Source organism: Python bivittatus, unplaced genomic scaffold (assembly GCF_059951505.1).
Source record: "Python bivittatus isolate LINGU-HERP-01145 unplaced genomic scaffold, Pbiv_v1 ctg000480_np1212, whole genome shotgun sequence".
Lineage (NCBI taxonomy): Eukaryota > Metazoa > Chordata > Lepidosauria > Squamata > Pythonidae > Python > Python bivittatus.
This window is the reverse complement of record NW_028277075.1, coordinates 69,563,341-69,580,861: the sequence shown is the minus strand read 5'-3', so window position 1 is coordinate 69,580,861 and position 17,521 is coordinate 69,563,341. Positions and strand designations below refer to the sequence as shown.

The 17,521-nt window shown below is 43.3% G+C and overlaps 1 protein-coding gene across 2 annotated transcripts in view; it reads right to left on the bottom strand.

Annotated features, from left to right (window-relative positions):
* VWCE (von Willebrand factor C and EGF domains) overlaps positions 1 to 17,521 on the bottom strand; it is a 30,643-nt gene that overhangs the window by 9,634 nt on the left and 3,488 nt on the right. Inside the window, exons 3-14 of one of the 2 annotated variants that reach the window (XM_088146202.1) lie at positions 17,178 to 17,267; positions 16,393 to 16,521; positions 14,835 to 14,951; positions 14,600 to 14,716; positions 12,960 to 13,088; positions 10,710 to 11,176; positions 10,535 to 10,628; positions 8,977 to 9,059; positions 7,537 to 7,624; positions 5,822 to 5,907; positions 4,599 to 4,716; positions 1,726 to 1,811 (exon numbers count right to left, since the gene is read on the bottom strand). In XM_088146202.1, coding sequence (XP_088002328.1) covers positions 1,726 to 1,811; positions 4,599 to 4,716; positions 5,822 to 5,907; positions 7,537 to 7,624; positions 8,977 to 9,059; positions 10,535 to 10,628; positions 10,710 to 11,176; positions 12,960 to 13,088; positions 14,600 to 14,716; positions 14,835 to 14,951; positions 16,393 to 16,521; positions 17,178 to 17,267 — 1,604 coding nt within the window. Of the gene's footprint in view, positions 1 to 1,725; positions 1,812 to 4,598; positions 4,717 to 5,821; positions 5,908 to 7,536; positions 7,625 to 8,976; positions 9,060 to 10,534; positions 10,629 to 10,709; positions 11,177 to 12,959; positions 13,089 to 14,599; positions 14,717 to 14,834; positions 14,952 to 16,392; positions 16,522 to 17,177; positions 17,268 to 17,521 lie in introns of those variants that run through there. The other variant, XM_088146203.1, reaches the window with a different exon arrangement.

Below are 17,521 nucleotides of genomic sequence, written 5' to 3'. Positions count from 1 at the left end.
GAGAGGAGGTGGCATCACATCTGTCCAATGAGGCCCACGGGGACATCATAGCAAATGAGAGGGTAGCACCTGGAATGCTGGGGCAGTCTGAGAAGTTACAGCTGGAGCAGGAGACTGCAAGCAGTAAGGAGACTGAATGACCAGAAAGGAAGTGCAAGTCTGTTAAGTGTGGATGTATTGAGTTAAAATATGAATATGCACCATTCTGTCTGAACGAGGTTCAAGTAGTTTCCACAAAGCAATGGACTCCTATACGTGCCATTTGTATTAATGAGCTGCTAGGAAGCTATAAAGCGGCATGCCAGAGATAGCGTGCTGCCCAAAGTTTGTCATCCAAATAATTGGTGTGGGCAGCACCCATATGAGGTCCACGGAAGCCCATATGAGGTCCACCCTGGGCTGCCCGTTACCTATGAGCTGCAGATTGTCTACCAGCATCCTTAATAGGAAGGATCCAAATCCCCAAATTTGTAAATCTGTGATTTACAGTAATAATCCAATTATGGCACTCAGGAGCCCCACAAAGTGCTCATCCTCACATCCTCCTAATGGCAGCACAAACATGCCCATTTTTTATATAAACCAAGTGTTTATGAAGTTGCCTCTGTCTCATCCCCTCAACTTGGAAGCAACTTAAAGCATATTAACTGTTTCAGTTTTACAGTTGTGTTTTACCTATTTTCCTGATATAATATTTGCTCTGCTCACACTTCACCAACAAAGTGGAAATGACATGGTCAAGGGTTGCAATCTGCCCAGCTCCAATTCACCCTCACTTTACTGCAGCACACCTCCTCCCCTCCAGACAGGGCCAGCTTTAGGCTAAGACGGAGTAGGCACTGGCCCAGGGTGCCAAAGCTGAGAGAGCACCAATGCCATCCCTCCTTCTGAATCCTTCTAAAAATGCAAAACTTAACATTGGCAGGAGATGATCCCATCATTCAATGTAGCCCAGGGGTGCCATATACCCTTGAGCCAGCATTGCCTCCAGGCACCGGCCACTGTTCCCCCTTGCCATTCTGGCTTAGACTGCAGGAAAAACCAGACACCTGACAGCTAGTGGATCCACCCATGCAATGCTTAGCCAGTTTTACTCAGGCTCCTTATATACAGTACATGGATTTTGTGCTTTTTCTGAAAGAGCAGTAGACCAATGTTTTAAAAAATCAGGTTAGCCCTAGTTCCGTGCTATGCAGGAGATCAGCTTAAACCGGGAAGCTAACTGGGCTCTGAGAGCTGTGTGTTACTATTTCTGTTATCAATGAATGATAGTTGTTTTTCCCACTGACAGGTGGCACTCGATGGGAGGGGAAATTAAGCCCAGGGAGTCCACTGATCACCTTCCTTAACTTGTCCAGCATGGAAACAGTAAAATGGTGGCCTCGTTACTGAAGCAGACTAGGGATTACCAAGGAGGGCAACGTGATATATCCCAGCATACTTTTTCTGCCAATTCAGATACTGGAGGATAGCATTTAACGTAGCTATTTGGCTCTGCCCCGTATATCCTAGGATACCCCAGGCAAACAAAACTGGAGTTTCAGCTACATTCTTCAAAGTATCCATCTGAATCTTGGCTGGGGAGTGTTAGGGGGCTACTCTACCAAAGGTGGGATAAAAATCTGATGAAAATAAATAAATAAACAAATAAACAAACAAACAACATTGTGTGATAGGAGACTGGAAGTTTAAAACTAAGTGAAAATAGAGCAGGTTATCATTCACCTGGCAGATGCATAACTCACAGGGATCACCCGGTGACCAGAGTTGTCCTACTGGAAATTCAATTCCATTGTCATCTATAAAGCAACCTGGTCAAGAAAAGAGAGACAATGAAAAGAAACATTGGTAAATATATCTCAGCAAAGGTAAAACGCTCCCACTTACCAGAATGCTTGCTAAGAGAAATATTATCAGCAATTTACACTCCCAAAGCCCATTGTTGTAAGAAGGAGAATCAAGACCTGCATGGATAGTTAGTCTGATATTTAGTCTGATCTGTCTGTCTGTCCTAATCATGAAGGGTCTCACTGAAGAAAGAACTGCCCTGTAAATGTTTTGCTACAGCTCCTAGAGAGGCTTAGGGATTGCGATCTAATGTTTTTCTACTTGCCTCCCTTTGTACTGGCTCTGGCTGGGCCTGGGCTGTAAAGGACTCATCCTGAGGTAAGGAAGATGCCAACAGCAGGGTCAGCTCTGAAAGACAGACTCCAAAGAATGTTTCTCTTAGGGAGATCAGAAGCCAATGTTACATGGTCTACTAATTTTGTTCTTACTTCATATTTACATGTGCAGTGCTGCTTGTTTGTTATGTGTATCACACCATTGTGTGTAATTACAGAATCTATGGATGTGGGTGTAGGTGACGCTGCTATGTCCTCGAGGGAGGAGAAAGAGAGAGAGAACGGGATGCTCCTGTTGAAGCAATTTTGGACCGTATGGGGTAGGGGTAGAGTTGGCACTGGGAAAACTAATCAGATAAAGAAAACTTACATTAGATATTTGAAAACTATCCTGTGTTTTGTTCCCTCTTTCATCTGGAGAAAAATTGCCTGGTCAGTCTGCCTTCTCGTCTTATGGACTACTTTTTTTAAAATTAAATATCTTTAATGCAATCTTTAATCTTACGGAAAAAAAAGAAGCAGCAACAGCTTAAAAAATTAAAAATCCAAACTAATGATACAAACTAAGAAGGAAGGATGTCTATCTTATATTTTATACTTACCAATAGTCACTGGTTTACTAATGAATTCACTACTATAATATAAACCAGTGATTCTCAACCTTTTTGAAGCTGCCGCCCCCCTAAGGAGCGGAAAATTTTTCAATGCCAGCCTTTGGGGAGGGGGGTGGGAGTTACTGAATTATAAAAGGCAAAAATTTTAAGTAATTTTTTTCAGTAGACTTACACACCAAATTTGTTCGATTTAACTCGATACTTTTGCCCTGGAATGTAATTGCATTCCTTTTATTAAAATTAAAATGACTAATGCAAAAAAAATGAAGCGAACGAAAAGCAACTCAAGAAACACGGGTCAAATCAAACATTCATATTGAAAGGACGCTCAACACACGCACTGCGATTAATCGCGCGGAAAAACAGCTGACGCATGCGCTGTGCTGGTTGGGATCGGAGAAAAATCATAGTGTCGAGTTCTTCAAGGTCATCCTACCTAGAATACAAATTCATCTCACCATTCTTAGAAGTGCGTGAGGGCAGCTGTCGCGTAAGTTCGTTTTATTGCTGGTACAAATGGTGTACACCGGATAATCGATTTAATAAATTTTTGGGGGAGTTTTAAAATTAAGTTCGAATGCCAAAACATGCTCATCGCCTCTCTACCGCCCAAAACATGCCCACTGCCCCCCTACCGCCCAAAACAAGTTCACCGACCGTCAGCATCCTCCCACCGTCCCCCGGGGGGGCGGTACCGCCCCCGTTGAGAACCAATGATATAAACAATACAAGATATTATTGTAAAATATCACAACACCTCTGCCATAGTAACACATAATGGTGCATCCTTTGATTGGTAAAAAATACTGCCTTTTCCAAACAAATAGATACACGTTTCCAACAACCATTCCTTGACATCTGGAATAATATCACTTTTCCAATTTCTTAACACTGTATCATTCTTTTTGCAACCCTCAATGCTCGATACAACCACAATTCCTGAGAAAGAATCAAATGCCAAAGCTTTGGTACATAATTCTACATTAACATCTTAATTTATATTAATCAAGTAATATACTAGGAGTTAAGTAATCTTTAAATATTAGCTTTTCCCATAAATCTATTAATATAGATTAATACACAATCCCCCCAAAATACTAAATATTGATAAAGATAATAAAGATAACTGACCATATCATGGGTGTCAGTGAGCTCCCAAATCTCTTACACCGCCAGTATAAAAAATTTGACATCCATCTTTTCATATACATTCTCTGGGGAGTCCAGTATACTCTAAAGTCCAGTATACTCTAAACACAGTTTTTTGATGAATCAACCTTAATCTCAAATCTGTAGATACCATTTTAACATTTTTAAGGACCTGGAGCCATTGCTGTGGCTTTATTGGAAATTCCAGTTCTTTAGTCCATGTTTGAAATATCCCAGAAATGTCCACTTTAAAAGAATATTAACCTTTTGATAGAGATGTGTTATAGGTTTTATTTCTGTAATGGATTCCATCAGGCAAGAAAGCAACTCAGGTGCTGTTTTTTTTAACTCTTGCGTTTGGATTTAATATTTACTACCTGACTAGATCTTTTGTCCTTTAAGCACTTCAAGGCCGCTCTGCTTATTATTGTGTGTTTTTAACGTATTTAGTTTTACTTGGTTTTATTGTTTACTTTGCTTGTAGGGAGATCCTATGGATATTGAATGAACTACATATCCATGTTGCATAAATACATAAATCAGACTGTATATGGGGATTGTGAGGGGTGGAGTGAGGGTCAATGTGCCACGTGTCCTTGCCTTAGCCCCCTGACGGGCATGGGTATCTAATGCCTCTTAGGTACTCCACTGCTTCCATGAACCTTCCCATCACAGACATACGTGTACATCAGGCTGGCTGCAGGGATCTCACCTGTCAAGAGCGCAGTCCTTCGGCAGGTGAAGCAGCACTGCCCTGGAGCCAACAGCCAGTCCTCGTGGGGACACCCCGGTGTGGGGCAGGGAATGAAGGAGCATTCCACTTCACCTTGCTGAGGAAGGACAGGGCACCGGTATGAATGAGAAGGATACAGAGAGGAAGTCATCAAGACGGGTGTCCACAATTGCTTTTTAGCAGTTATTTTTAAATTAGGGAAATCACGCTCTACACCTCCCAATCTATGCAATGTTTCCCTAGCGATTTTCTGGATCTGTTTCAGTTGGGCTTCCAGACAGAATGTGGGACTAAGAATTCCACAGTCACCTTGGTGGGTGATCTACTGTTGACAGGAACTGGATGGAACAAGATGCTATTGTTTACGGATATATTTATTATTTACCTTATTTGTACAACACCACTTTTAAGAAGCTCCTATACCTTTCAGGACTGTAATTCAGGCATATAGGGGGAATGTAATTTGTAGAATGCATTCCCATGCGAGGGTGCTCTTAGTCCACATAGCTCTATCTTTAGACAAGGGATCAAGAATCTCCAGAAATATGCCTTTTGAGTTGTTCCGTGATGATTTTACATGTTACATGCTTTTAAACCGAGTTTGACTGTTCTGTGTTTTTCTTTGCATTTTTAATTTGTCAGCTGCTTTCAGTGCCATGGCAAAAGAAAGATGTGGCATAATCATTTTAAAAAAAATGCTTCAACATTTTATATCTTGCCTCTTCTCTCCTTCGCCACAGAGCACTCAAGGGCTATTAATAAGGCTCTCCCTTCTGAGGGCTAATTTAGCCAATTTCACAGTCGCCATACAGTCCTGAAACACCGATAGAACTCATGTAACAGCTTGAAGTTTCTGCAGTGAAGCAGGAAAAGAAAGGATGCTTCCCTTTTAACAGATAAGGAAAGTGTGCAAGGCTTCAAGAACAACGAGAAAGAACAGTTCAAAGGCGTCCTTCTAATAATTGAAATGCATGGTTTCTTAGGTGAAATGATGGGAAGCAGAGGCTTAAGCTGCTGCCAATGTTTATGTCTCAGTACGTGCTTCTCACTGGGAGAGAGCAAAACTTAAGGCTATAAGTGTGAGCATTTGTGTGTGTGTGTAAGGGAGCGAAATCAAGAGAGACTCTGAGTGCACTGAGGGAAAGGTGATTGGCACATCTTCTGAGGTTAGAAAGGTAGATGAGTCCAGATAAAACACGTACCCTGCACACACAGGTGGTACAGTCATCACCATCCGGGTTGAACTCTGTCCCTTCTGCATATATCTGCCCGCGGAAATGACACTCTGCTACAGAGGAAGACAACAGTAGGTCAGTCCTACTGTAGAAGATTCATAGGAAAGAGGAGCATGACACAGGTGGTCTTTCCACAGAAAAGAGTGTGATTGATGACCGGATAAGGGGCCAGTTCATCTATGGCATCACATTTATAAATTAATGAATATAGTTCTTATGATCTTGGGCCCATAGCTCTTATCTTCCAAATGTATACCACTATATCTTGTCATACTACACAGATATTTCTACTTTAATTTTCATTTATTCAGCATCCCTCCTTGAAATTCTTCCCCCAGGGTCCCCTGTCTAGTGTCAAATGTAAGTGGTACCTTGAGTTATGAATTTAATCCGTTCCGTGACTCTGGTTGCAACTCGAATTGGTCACAACACGAGGCAAATTTTCCCATAAGGTTCAATGTAATTACCGTTAATCCGTTCTGGCGTGGAGGACAGGGAGGCAGCTATTGCTTGGAGGGAGAGTCAGGGGCGGAAAAATGGCCGCGGACCACGTGTCAGGGGCGGGAAAATGGCCGCAGACCACATGTCAGGGGCGGAAAAATGGCCGCGGACCACGTGCCAGGGGTGCGAAAATGGCCGCAGACCACGTGTCGGGCGGGAAAATGGCCATGGACCACGTGTCAGGGGCGGGAAAATGGCTGCGGACCACGTGTCAGGGGCGGGAAAATGGCCGCAGACCACGTGTCAGGGGCGGAAAATGGCCGCAGACCACGTGTCAGGGGCGGGAAAATGGCCGCAGACCACGTGTCAGGGGCGGAAAATGGCCGCGGACCACGTGTCAGGGGTGGAAAATGGCCGTGGATCCGGTTCGTAACTCGAGGTGGTTTGCAACACGAGGTAAATTTTTGGGGCCGGAGCTGGTCGTAACACGAAAAATTCGTAAGCAGAGGCGTTCATAACTCGAGGTACCACTGTATTTATTTTTTCACAGCAGGAAAAGATCTTTCGTTTACTTATCCAAGGCCTTTTAAAATCTTCAATTTTAAGGATGCACATTTGGTTGCCCTAATGATTTCAGCTGAATGTTGTAAACTGCCTTGGAAGTTTTTAAAACTGGAAGGCAGTGTAGAATTTCGATGCAGGCTGTTTTCAGTGATTATCCTCCTGGTCAATAGTCTTATGGAATAGGTTTTGCTCTCCTCAGATCATACGGTAGAGTTATTCCTGCATTCAGTACTCTACTTAAGGTCACTGTATGCCTGAATGTTCTCTTATACTCATGGTCCCTTCCACTTAGCAAGCTAGATACTGGGAGCAAACTTCTGAAAGTATGTACTCTCTTTGATATACATACTTTCCATGTGAGGGTTATCCCCCACGACCAGCACCAACAAATCAGGACATAATCACTTACTCACCCATTTGCAGTGTGAATAGGACATGTTAACATTTCAAGGACAGTTCTAGCCCAGATAATTATATTTACTTAATATTTATATTTCAGTGCACTCAAGCATTGAAAAGTCTTTACACTGTGAATACTAGTATCACCTACACGTAGGATGTCCTGTTTGTTTGGACCAGGCCTTTCAAAGAACGACTTCCCACCATCCTTCTTTTGCATTGTCTGTAAAAGACAAGACTTCTTTATGGCCTTGATCAAGTTATCAAGAGACATCTACCTGGCTGGCAGGGACAACAATCTGTCTGAGTAGAACTGGGACATGGACTGGGTGTACATTCTGGAGAAATGCAGGAAATGTTGCCTGCCTGGAATGAAAAATAAACATTACAGTGCAGTTTGGTCAATTTTTCATTTTCTCTGCCTTGTCCAATGTAATTTCAGGCTGATGTCACATCTGGATTATATTTGTGAATGGTGTCCCATAAACTGTGGCATCGGGATATTTTAGATTTCAGCCACTATAATTTCTAGGCAACAAGAGGAGAAAGACTGTCACTGAGAATGAACGTATTATCCTAATCACAATACTTTTCCTCCCAAATACTCACACACATTCTTTCCAGTAAATTCCAGATGCTCCTCACCCTGGACCACCTCAATGCATTTTGCCACCTCAGATAAACAAGACATGCTCTAAGTCAAGGGTTTAATACCAAGACCACCAAGACCATTTTGGGCCCTGGGACAGAGAGATCCTACAAGCTTCTCCTTGGCAATAAACACAATATCAATACATTTAACACAGGAGGGTATGCTCCCCTTTCATGACACCTACCGCCTAACATTAGGATTAGTATTGCTCCCAGCCATGATGTGGCTGGTAATGAGTCTCAGTGCGTCTCACATACAAAATCACCCTTTGGAAAGACTCTGCTCACCCAATCAATTCTATGCACTCTTCCTGGATAGCAGACTTCAACCACTGGAGACAGGCATCCCAGTGGTTATGTGGATAAGAATGCTAACAATGAAGGTTGAAAAGGAAGAGAGTACAGCTTGTAGTGAGAGGGGCTCCTTTCATTGTTTGTGAGGGCAATGGGGGAAGGGTAGTAACACACTATCTCCTGTTCCTGCCTGTGGGTTCCTTGCACAGGATTGAAAACACAGGGCACACTCCTTGCACGTGCCTCTGAATATCCAGGTTCATAGAAGGAGACTGGGTGGCATGAAAGCAAAAGGAAAATCCAAGTTTGATAGAATCTGGCTAGTATTTTCTCTTCCACTATTGCACTGTTCTCCCCTCTTTCTGTACTTTTGTTTTTGAAACTTGGCATCTTTGACAAACAGTAGATAATCAGTGACCCAAGATATGGCTATAGAGACCAGTTAAAATCATTTGTGGGTCTGAAACTGCATGTTAAATTGGATAACAATTTGTGCTATAAAGTAAAAAAAGAGGAGGAGGAGGGACAGCAGCAGCAACTCTAGTTCCTTCTTTTAATTCAACCCCATTTTCTGGACCATTGGTTAAAAAAAGATGTCCACCAAGACATTTACAAGCTTCAATACAATGTTGTTAGCTGGCTCGTAGCAAAAGCAACAGTCATTATTTGAAGCTTCACTTCCATCTAAAGATATCAGTATTAGCAGATAGTTATTTATATGTCCTCAAAGAAAGAAGACCAGCCCCAATTCCCTGGGACTCTGCGAGGCTCACCAGGCAGACACAGACTGTGCAGTTCTCCTCAGAGAGAGAGAATACGTCCCCTTCAACTCTGGACATCCCATAATAGAAACAGCCTGTAGGAAACAGGAATGAGAAGAACCTCTGAAGGGACAAGAACTAAGGGAGACAGCCCCATTTTACCTTTCTCTTAACTGGGAAAGATTCCGTGGTCAGCATGTAGACATTTTCAAAGACTTTTGCTAGATGCTCTCCAGTATTCCATAGATGAAAACACTTGTAACAATATCACAATTTGCAAGTCACATATAGTCCAAGGCACCTCTTGGCTAATGCACACTGTTAAAAGCTCTATTTCAGTTGTCCCCAACATGCAAACCACCATATGTATATGTACTCCCATTAGGCCCAACAGGCTTAGAGAAGGCCACCAGGTTGAGAAAGATTGTTCTACTCTGCTGTGTCCATTCCTTTTTTTTTTTTTTAAGACTTCAGAGCTGTTTTTTAGGTTAAAGGAAGGCTAGGTTAAGGAATGTTTGTGAGCACCATGATAGATCTGTGATATTCCAGATGATGTCCGTAATGATTGAGAGCTAGGGTGCATTGTGATTCACCTAATTCACCCTCAGCAATAGAAGTTCACTTTGGGCCAGTTACTCTCTCAACCCAACCTGCCTCACAGGATTGCTTTGTGGGGAAAAAATAGAAGAAGGGGATGCTATGTATCCTGCCTTGAACAAGTGAAGAAAAGATGGGATGTCAATCTAATAAAGAAATAAATTTGCTAAATGAAAAATGGCTGAAATTGCCAAACCTCACAAGGTTCAAGCAATACTAGAATCTAAAGATGATATTATTGAAAACCTCATGAGAATTTGACCAATACATCTTTTTTACTTTAAATTTGGTGGGATAATGCCAATTTTTTAGCTTTAGATTAAAGATGATCTAAAAAAACCCTCAAAGCTATCCTATAATTTGCTAACAGCTGTATGCAGAATGATGCCTAGCTCAGGTGCCATCATCTTTGCTGATCTCCACAATGCTAAATAGAGTTGGATCTGGATCGCTCTTGGATGGGAAGCCACCAAGAAAATCCAAGGGCATGGATTAGACCAAAAAATTTTAAAAAAAAAAATCCTAGAAGAAGGCAATGCCAAGTGCTTCTATTGTGTTACCAACAAAGCTGCATGGCCCTATCCATGTAATTACCAGAAGTCAAGCTCAACTCACAGGGCCATTTACCTTTTATGCAAAATGACAGGTTGCACAAGACATGGCACCTGTCTGAGTGAAGATGCATCTACCTTCTGCCCAACTTTCAGATACCCTAGGGAATGAGATGATCCATGAAGCATGGCCGTTCCAGAAACTCAACTTTTACATAATTCCCAGGAGACAAAAACTTGAATAAAAATAGGAATGGGGACTTATCAAAGCCAGGTTCCAGAAACTAGCGACTGTTTCTGGGTCATTTGAGTGGGAAGGGGGTATATGGTGAAAATTCCCTAGGGCCGGAACTGGGGAAGGTCCACATGTTCCGGTCTCACACAAACATATACAGCCTTGATCTAGTGGGTACTTCCCTTACCTGTGCAGCTAGGACAGCACTCTCCCTGGGCTGGAGGAATTGGGTGAGAACAGGAAACTTCACATGTCACTGCTCGACAAAACACTTGCCCACCCTGAAATAAGACAACACAGGCAGCACCAGCATAATATTTGAAGTTGGAGAGAAGGCTAGGAACTCAAAATATGCCACATACCTTGCAGGAGCAATTCAGACATGGTGACTCAGTCCAGTAGCTGCTATTTTCATGAAGAACCCCTCCATGCCAGCAGCCAGATGGCAGGGCATCAGGGGGAACTGAGGGAGTCAAAGGGCTTGGGGGAAGGGATGGGCTGACCTTCTTTTGCAGCAGAGGTGGTGGCAGAGGGCTCACTGGCAGAGAAGGCCTAGCAGTTCTGGGCCAGAAGGAGGTGCCAAGAGTTGAACTGCGAGGAGGAGATGTGGAGGTGGGAGAAGTTGCAGGTGGAAGCACGGAAAGAATGGGAAGGAGTGGGGAAGGAGATGGGGTTCCAGGTACGCTTGAGGGAGCAAGTCCTGGGGAAGGAGGGGAACCCCTGGGGGGCAAGACAGGCCCTATGGATTCTGGAGAAAGGCGTAGCAGAGTTGGCGGCTGCTGGAGAGATTGTAAAATGGGAGAAGGGGCCAGGCTGGTTTTTGAAAAACCTGTGAGCCAGGAGAGAGGAATGGGGAAGAGAGAGAGAGAAAGAGAGAGGAATGACCAGTTATGTTCAGAAATACTCCCCCCCTCCAATGCACAACCAAAATATATGTCACTTAAATAGCCTCAAGGCCACTGTTGGGACGTATTTCTACTCCATGAACTAGAGCTTTTATACTGTGCTCTCAGCTGTGCCTTTTACCTAGCTTTTGACTTCAGTCTTATCTGATGACAAAAACAGAGGCTTTTGAAAAGCCATGTTAATGGAGCACAAAGTGTCCATAAATTCCATATCTCTAGAGTAAATGAAGTCCCATTTTTAAAAAATAGGGAACATCTGTCAAAACAGACTGCTTATGGGACAGGTAGAGCTTTGCCTGGCGACTACTAATTTCTATCTATCTGGTAAAAAGTTCACATAAAAAAGCACCTTTTAAGAGACACTCTGGAAGAAAAAGATACGTTTCTGAAAGCTGCAAACAGAAAGGGGTAGTTTTATAAAAAACTTCAAGAGCTTACAGTGAAAAATGTACATTGCAAAATTACACTTCAAGGAAAATAGCAAACGAGCAAACGTAATAAAATGTTTCTTGGAAATTTTCATCAGTGTAATGTATATCAAGGACAATTGCATACAAAAGTCTACAGTACATGACAGAAACAGCTATCTGTAAAAACTGCTGCAAGTTATTTTACAGTTCTTTTAAAAGCAGATTGGATGTTCGTATTGCAAGCTCTTTGCATGGTAGGATTGCATGGTAGGGTTGCTGCCACCTGCTCTTTGCCTCCTTTCCCGGAGCTGGAAAATCTCCCAGACCACACAATACTAATCTACCTGGGAATGGGAAGGCAACTGCCTCCTTCCACTCACGTCCACTTGGGAACAGCTGGATAAACCCAATGCTGTTTCTAAGCAATCCAGCACATAGCAGGAGAGTTCCCTTTACCATACAAACATCAGCCTATCAGGCCAATTTTATATATATATATATATATATATATATATATATATATATATATATAAATACATACATACATACATACACATACATACATACACACATACACATACATACATACACACACACACACACAGAGTATGTGTGTGTGTGTGTGTGTGTGTGTGTGTGTGTATTTTTTTAAAAAAGATTTAAAAAGAGGAAAGGTGCAGAGTTAGAAAAATAAATCCCTGCACCAGAAAGCTGGTCTGCTGAGGGAAGATAATCTAATCCAATAGACCCAGAACCCTGTTTCAATAGCATCTTGTGAATTGGTCTTGAACTGTGGTCTACTGAGTGGGCCAGGAACCAGCAGGCATAACTAGGACCATTGGGAATGTCAGCAACAGGAAGAAAGGGGAGGGATTTGGGTTAGCTATTGTCACAGTTCTGCTCCATAGGAACAATGCATTTGGCAAAAGCACTATCACTGTGCCACTCCTGTCAATGTTCACCAATGTAGGTGAGATGAACCAGGAAGCGGCAACAGGATGCTGACTGTCTAGAGGAAGAAACGGAGCCACCATCCCAGGGAGTTGACAGCAGCAAGCCAGCCACTGCTGGGCTTAGTCACTTTGTCTTACTGAATGGATGTGGAGTACATTCATACATTTTCCAACCCTTCCCTGTTCTCCCAGCACTTACATACATCTCATAGATCCCAAGCAACCTAATACACATCCCCATAGTCTCAGGACCTTTCCAGTCCATCAGTTTATACCACAGTAAACAAATAGTTGATGCAATGCAAAGGATCACAAGGGCTTTCTTCCAGGGTGGGCTTCCTTACCTTCACAAGACACTCTGTCCACAGTGAGCCGGTAGCCTGGATGACAGCTGCACATAAAACTCCCCAGTGTATTGTGGCAGGAGTGGTGGCAGGTTCGCTTCTCACTGGGTCGGCGGCATTCATTCACATCTGCACCAGATGCACAGGGCGCTAGAGGCTTACCGCACAGCTAGGTCAGCTCAAGCTTGTGGCTGTACAGATATTCCTGCTGCTTAGCCATCAAGGGCCAGAAAGCATGAGACTCACGGCACATTATGAAACACATATTTACTAGCTATGCAGCAGATAGCATACAGATAGTGAATAACTGTGGGCTCTCTTTTACTTTTCTTAATTCTTCCTTAGGAATGGGAAGTGAATCTTCTGAGATCTGTGGACTTACAGTGGACTGTAGGAACAAAGAAACAACCTTTGCTTTGATCACTGTAGCATCAGAACAACCAAGGTACAATAAAGGGGGGGGGAGGGGAAGAGAAAGGGTCTGGGTTAATGTCAAAGGAGAGAACGTGGGAAGAGGGTTGAAGGCATGCCTGCATGCCAATGCCTGGAAAGCAAAGGAAAAGACCAAGGGCAAGTGAGGAGGGAGCAAACCCTAAAAGGAAAAGGCAGGCACTGGTAAGCTAGCCCACAGAAAGGCCAGACAACGGGGCTTGCCTACTCTGCAGGGCAGGGCAGGGCAGGGCAGGGCAAAAAGTAGGGAAACAAGCAATCTGCTCCTGCAGTGGTCCCAGCAGTCCAGACCCAGCACCAAGCCAGCCCTGTTGCCAACCCACTGCAATCCAGACTGGAATGTTTAAAATCAGCTTCAGAGACAGCCAGGAACAGCACAAGAGAAAAAAAAGCTAAGGCTGCCATGTGGAATTGCCCATGTACGTTGTTGTAGCCAAAACCTGACTCATCTAAAGCAACCAAATCACTCTGAAGATACAACATAATTTTATTAGCATGCAAACAATAAAACGGTGTACACTGAGCTCCCAGAAAAGCATTGGCAGCTTCCTGGGCAGCCCTGAGCAAAAGCAGAAGCAGAACTTCTATGCTTTTGGCCTACTACATTGCAAAGAAAAGAAAAAGGCAGACGCAGTGAAAATTACAGCATGACATTGGAATGTTTTTGATAAACCTGTCTGGGTGACCGTATTATTATTGATCCCTTCCTACTAAGTCAGCATGTTAGCCACACTATCTCTGAGATATGATCAGTGACTAGAAACAACATTGAGCAGAAAAACTTTTCCATCATTATTTCTCAATTATGGGAAAATATCTCTGCTGAGTTTAAATATGTGACACTGTCGGGAATGCTACTAAGAAGAAGGGACATGAAGAGACATCAACCCATTTTCAAATGTGCAGTTTTAGGTCACCCAAATAGCTGCTGTCACTCTGACTTGCAGCAGGCAAACCAAACTGCAGCCTCCTCATGTCTCAGTCGAAACAGGCTGTTCCCTAAAGCAATGATGATAACACTACCTGCCCAGACCACATTTCTGAAATGAAAGGAAATAAATCCTTCAAATGATTCAGTTCCAAGTTGTTCTCCAGAGAGCTATAGCTGTTACTGTTCATAGAGCTTTTAGGCTAGGATAATCCACTCGTTTTAGAAGAAAGGGCTCCCCAACAAAAGCAGGCTCACTCACCCATGCAGGAATGTCGGTTGCCATGCAGGTAGAACCCAGGGTGGCAGGAACATTGATAGCTGCCGATACTGTTTTGGCACTGCTGCTGGCAGGGTGTTGCTAGGCACTCATCAGTATCTGGGATCAAGATGGTCAATACCATTGGCTCATGACAATCCATCCTACCAAAGTTCCTTCTGCAATTTCTTAAAAATCTTCCTCTAGACCTCCCTTCCTGCATCCCAGTCTGACCCACCTTGACAACTGTGCCGGTCAGCAGCAAGTTGCATCCCTGGGCCACATTCACACACAAAGCCCCCTTCTGTGTTCACACAAAGCCCCTCACAGGAAGCACTCAGGCACTCATCAATGTCTGCAGAAGAGAGATTTGTGTGGGTTAACAAACATGAAGGCAGGAGAAGAGACCAGAAGACAAAATGGAGACCATTTCATGCTAAATGGTCATAGCTGAAGAATAAGACATCTCTTCGTCTGTGACAGCAATACATTTAAGGACATTCCCCCCATCCCTCCCCAGATCTGCAGAATCAGTGGGAAACCTATTATTCATTCATATGGGACAGAACCAACAGCATACAGATGGCAGGATCTGTCTCTCTCCCTTCTGGTGTAAACCAAACTTCTGTGCCACACAGAAAGAGAGAGTATCAGTCCTGCTTGTTAAACACAGAGCTAGAGCTTTTTTCAACAGAGTGCTGAACCTATATTTTAAAAGAGTGCTCTTTGTAAAGAGTTATGCATACAAGTCACCCGTGTAGTGATTGACCAGTGCTATAGGCAGATGCCTCTGTGGAAATCAGATGTCCAGTCTTTCTTCAGAGAGGCCAACATGGCCAGGGAGGACACTACTGAGTGACCAGAAGGGTGGGCATATATCCACAGTAGCCTAAAATGGCCATCAGGGGCTAGGCACAACAGAGAGGTGGGCGTGACTGAGAAGTTGAAAAAATATTTCAGAAGAAGGCAGCGCAAGCCACATCCATACTCTCATGTCCATGATGTCAGCAGTTCAGCTTCACTTGAAGAAGAGATTCCTTTTACTTTTTGATTTGTACAGAATCATTCTAGAACACTGAACCCCATCATCACACCTTTTCACCTTAGCACAGCCTCGGTATTATTATTTTGGCCAGCACTGTTGTTGCATTTTTGTGTGTGTCTACAGAGAGTTTAAGTGAAAAAGAGTTGTAGCACAATTCATTTTTTTAAAAAACTTATTAAACGAAATAAACATGCCACTGATGAAATGCCAAACCCAGATACATTATCTTTCCCCCACCGTCATAACTGTTATGCTCAAAAATACAGTGCATGTAAAGGCATTGAAATGCTAGATCTGCCAATATGTATTACAATTATTGATCCAGCTTTTGATGAAGGGGCAGGCAACCATCTGGACAAGGGTGGCCCTTTTCCTTTCCTCTTTTCTTTCCTTTCCCTTTTTTTCCCCAGGGAGGGCTCTTAGGTATGTAAAAGTCATGTGGCGTATGATATTAACAGAATGATTAGAGCTGAAAATTTTGGCCCTTTTTGTGACTTGTTTCTCATTTGGCGGGGGGGGGGGGAATTGGAAAAAAAAATGCTGATACCAGATTTCAGCAGCAGGATCTGGGGATGCTCTAGAGCCACAGAAGTGGAGCTGTATGGCCAGATGTTGACCAATCTTGCTATAGCAAAAGACCAATGACTTGCTCAGTTTAAAAGTCTGAAAACTCCCTGTGAGCCTGGAAGTTGTGTTGAAGGTCCATTTCTCCTGATTCCCAGGGAGAGAGTTACCCCATCTTCTGGCTTACCCACACAACGTACACCATTAGCTGTCTCAGTCATAGAGAATCCCAGTGGGCACACCCTTGCCACCTCCTGGCAGCCCCCATGATTGCAGGTGAGGTCACAGCCATATTCCCCACAGACTCCAGGGGGGTCTGTAAAAAAACAAGACGGGACAGTTTCACAGAGAGGTTTCAAATAGGGGAAATCTGTAAGGTAATAAGAATGCAAGGACCGTGAGATAGGGGAGAGGTAGAGACAAGCATCCCCAACTTAGTGCTGTGTGAGCAGAAATGTCTGAGCCGGAGTCTTTAGGTCAAATAGGGCTGCAGAAACCAGAATAATGACTAGATGGTAGCAAAGAGGGTTTTCTGTTATCGTTTTATTTTTATTTTTTTATTTATTAAATTTTTCAACCACCCATCTCCCCCAATGTTTCCCCAGTCAGTTCATACTACAGATGATCTCGTCCTCTCAGAAAACTGCTCCACATTTCCCTGTCTTTTTTCAATGCTGTCAGCTGAGTTTTTGCCTAGTACAGTTCTCCTTTTATAGGGCTATAATGATGGGAGGAACTGCATCCCAGGAGAGTTTTTGTTATTAGAAAAAGACTTATAAGTCAAAGATGGAATGGAATGGAATGGAAGTTTGCAATCCACTCCACAGGCTCTCTCTTATGGCTCCCAGACTATATACACTAAACCCACAAATCAAAGATCTCATCTTGTGGGTACCAGGCAGGCCCTCCACAGGAATCCTGTGTCCTGCTGCAAACAGTATTGCTGGTAGCATTTCTGGAAGTTCAGCTTACCTTGACAGGTGACACCTTGCCTTCCATCCCTGCAGGCGCAGACATTGGGAGCTATGCAGAAACCGCTGCCACAGCCAAAGGAACAGAGTGCTGTCAGGAGGGCCAAGAAAACATTAGACTCGGCAAGAATTTTATATGCATGTATGTATTTGTGTGTGTGTGTGTGTGTGTGTGTGTGTGTGTGTGTGTGTAGAAATGCAGATAGAATGGCTATGGTGAGGGATGCTGGAAATAATCGTTCAGAAATATTTGGAGGACTGCCGTTTTCTAGCTCTAACGTAAGTAACACTTTACACAGACTATCCATACAGTAGTTGTAAAATTAGAGTTCCCAGGATCAGCTG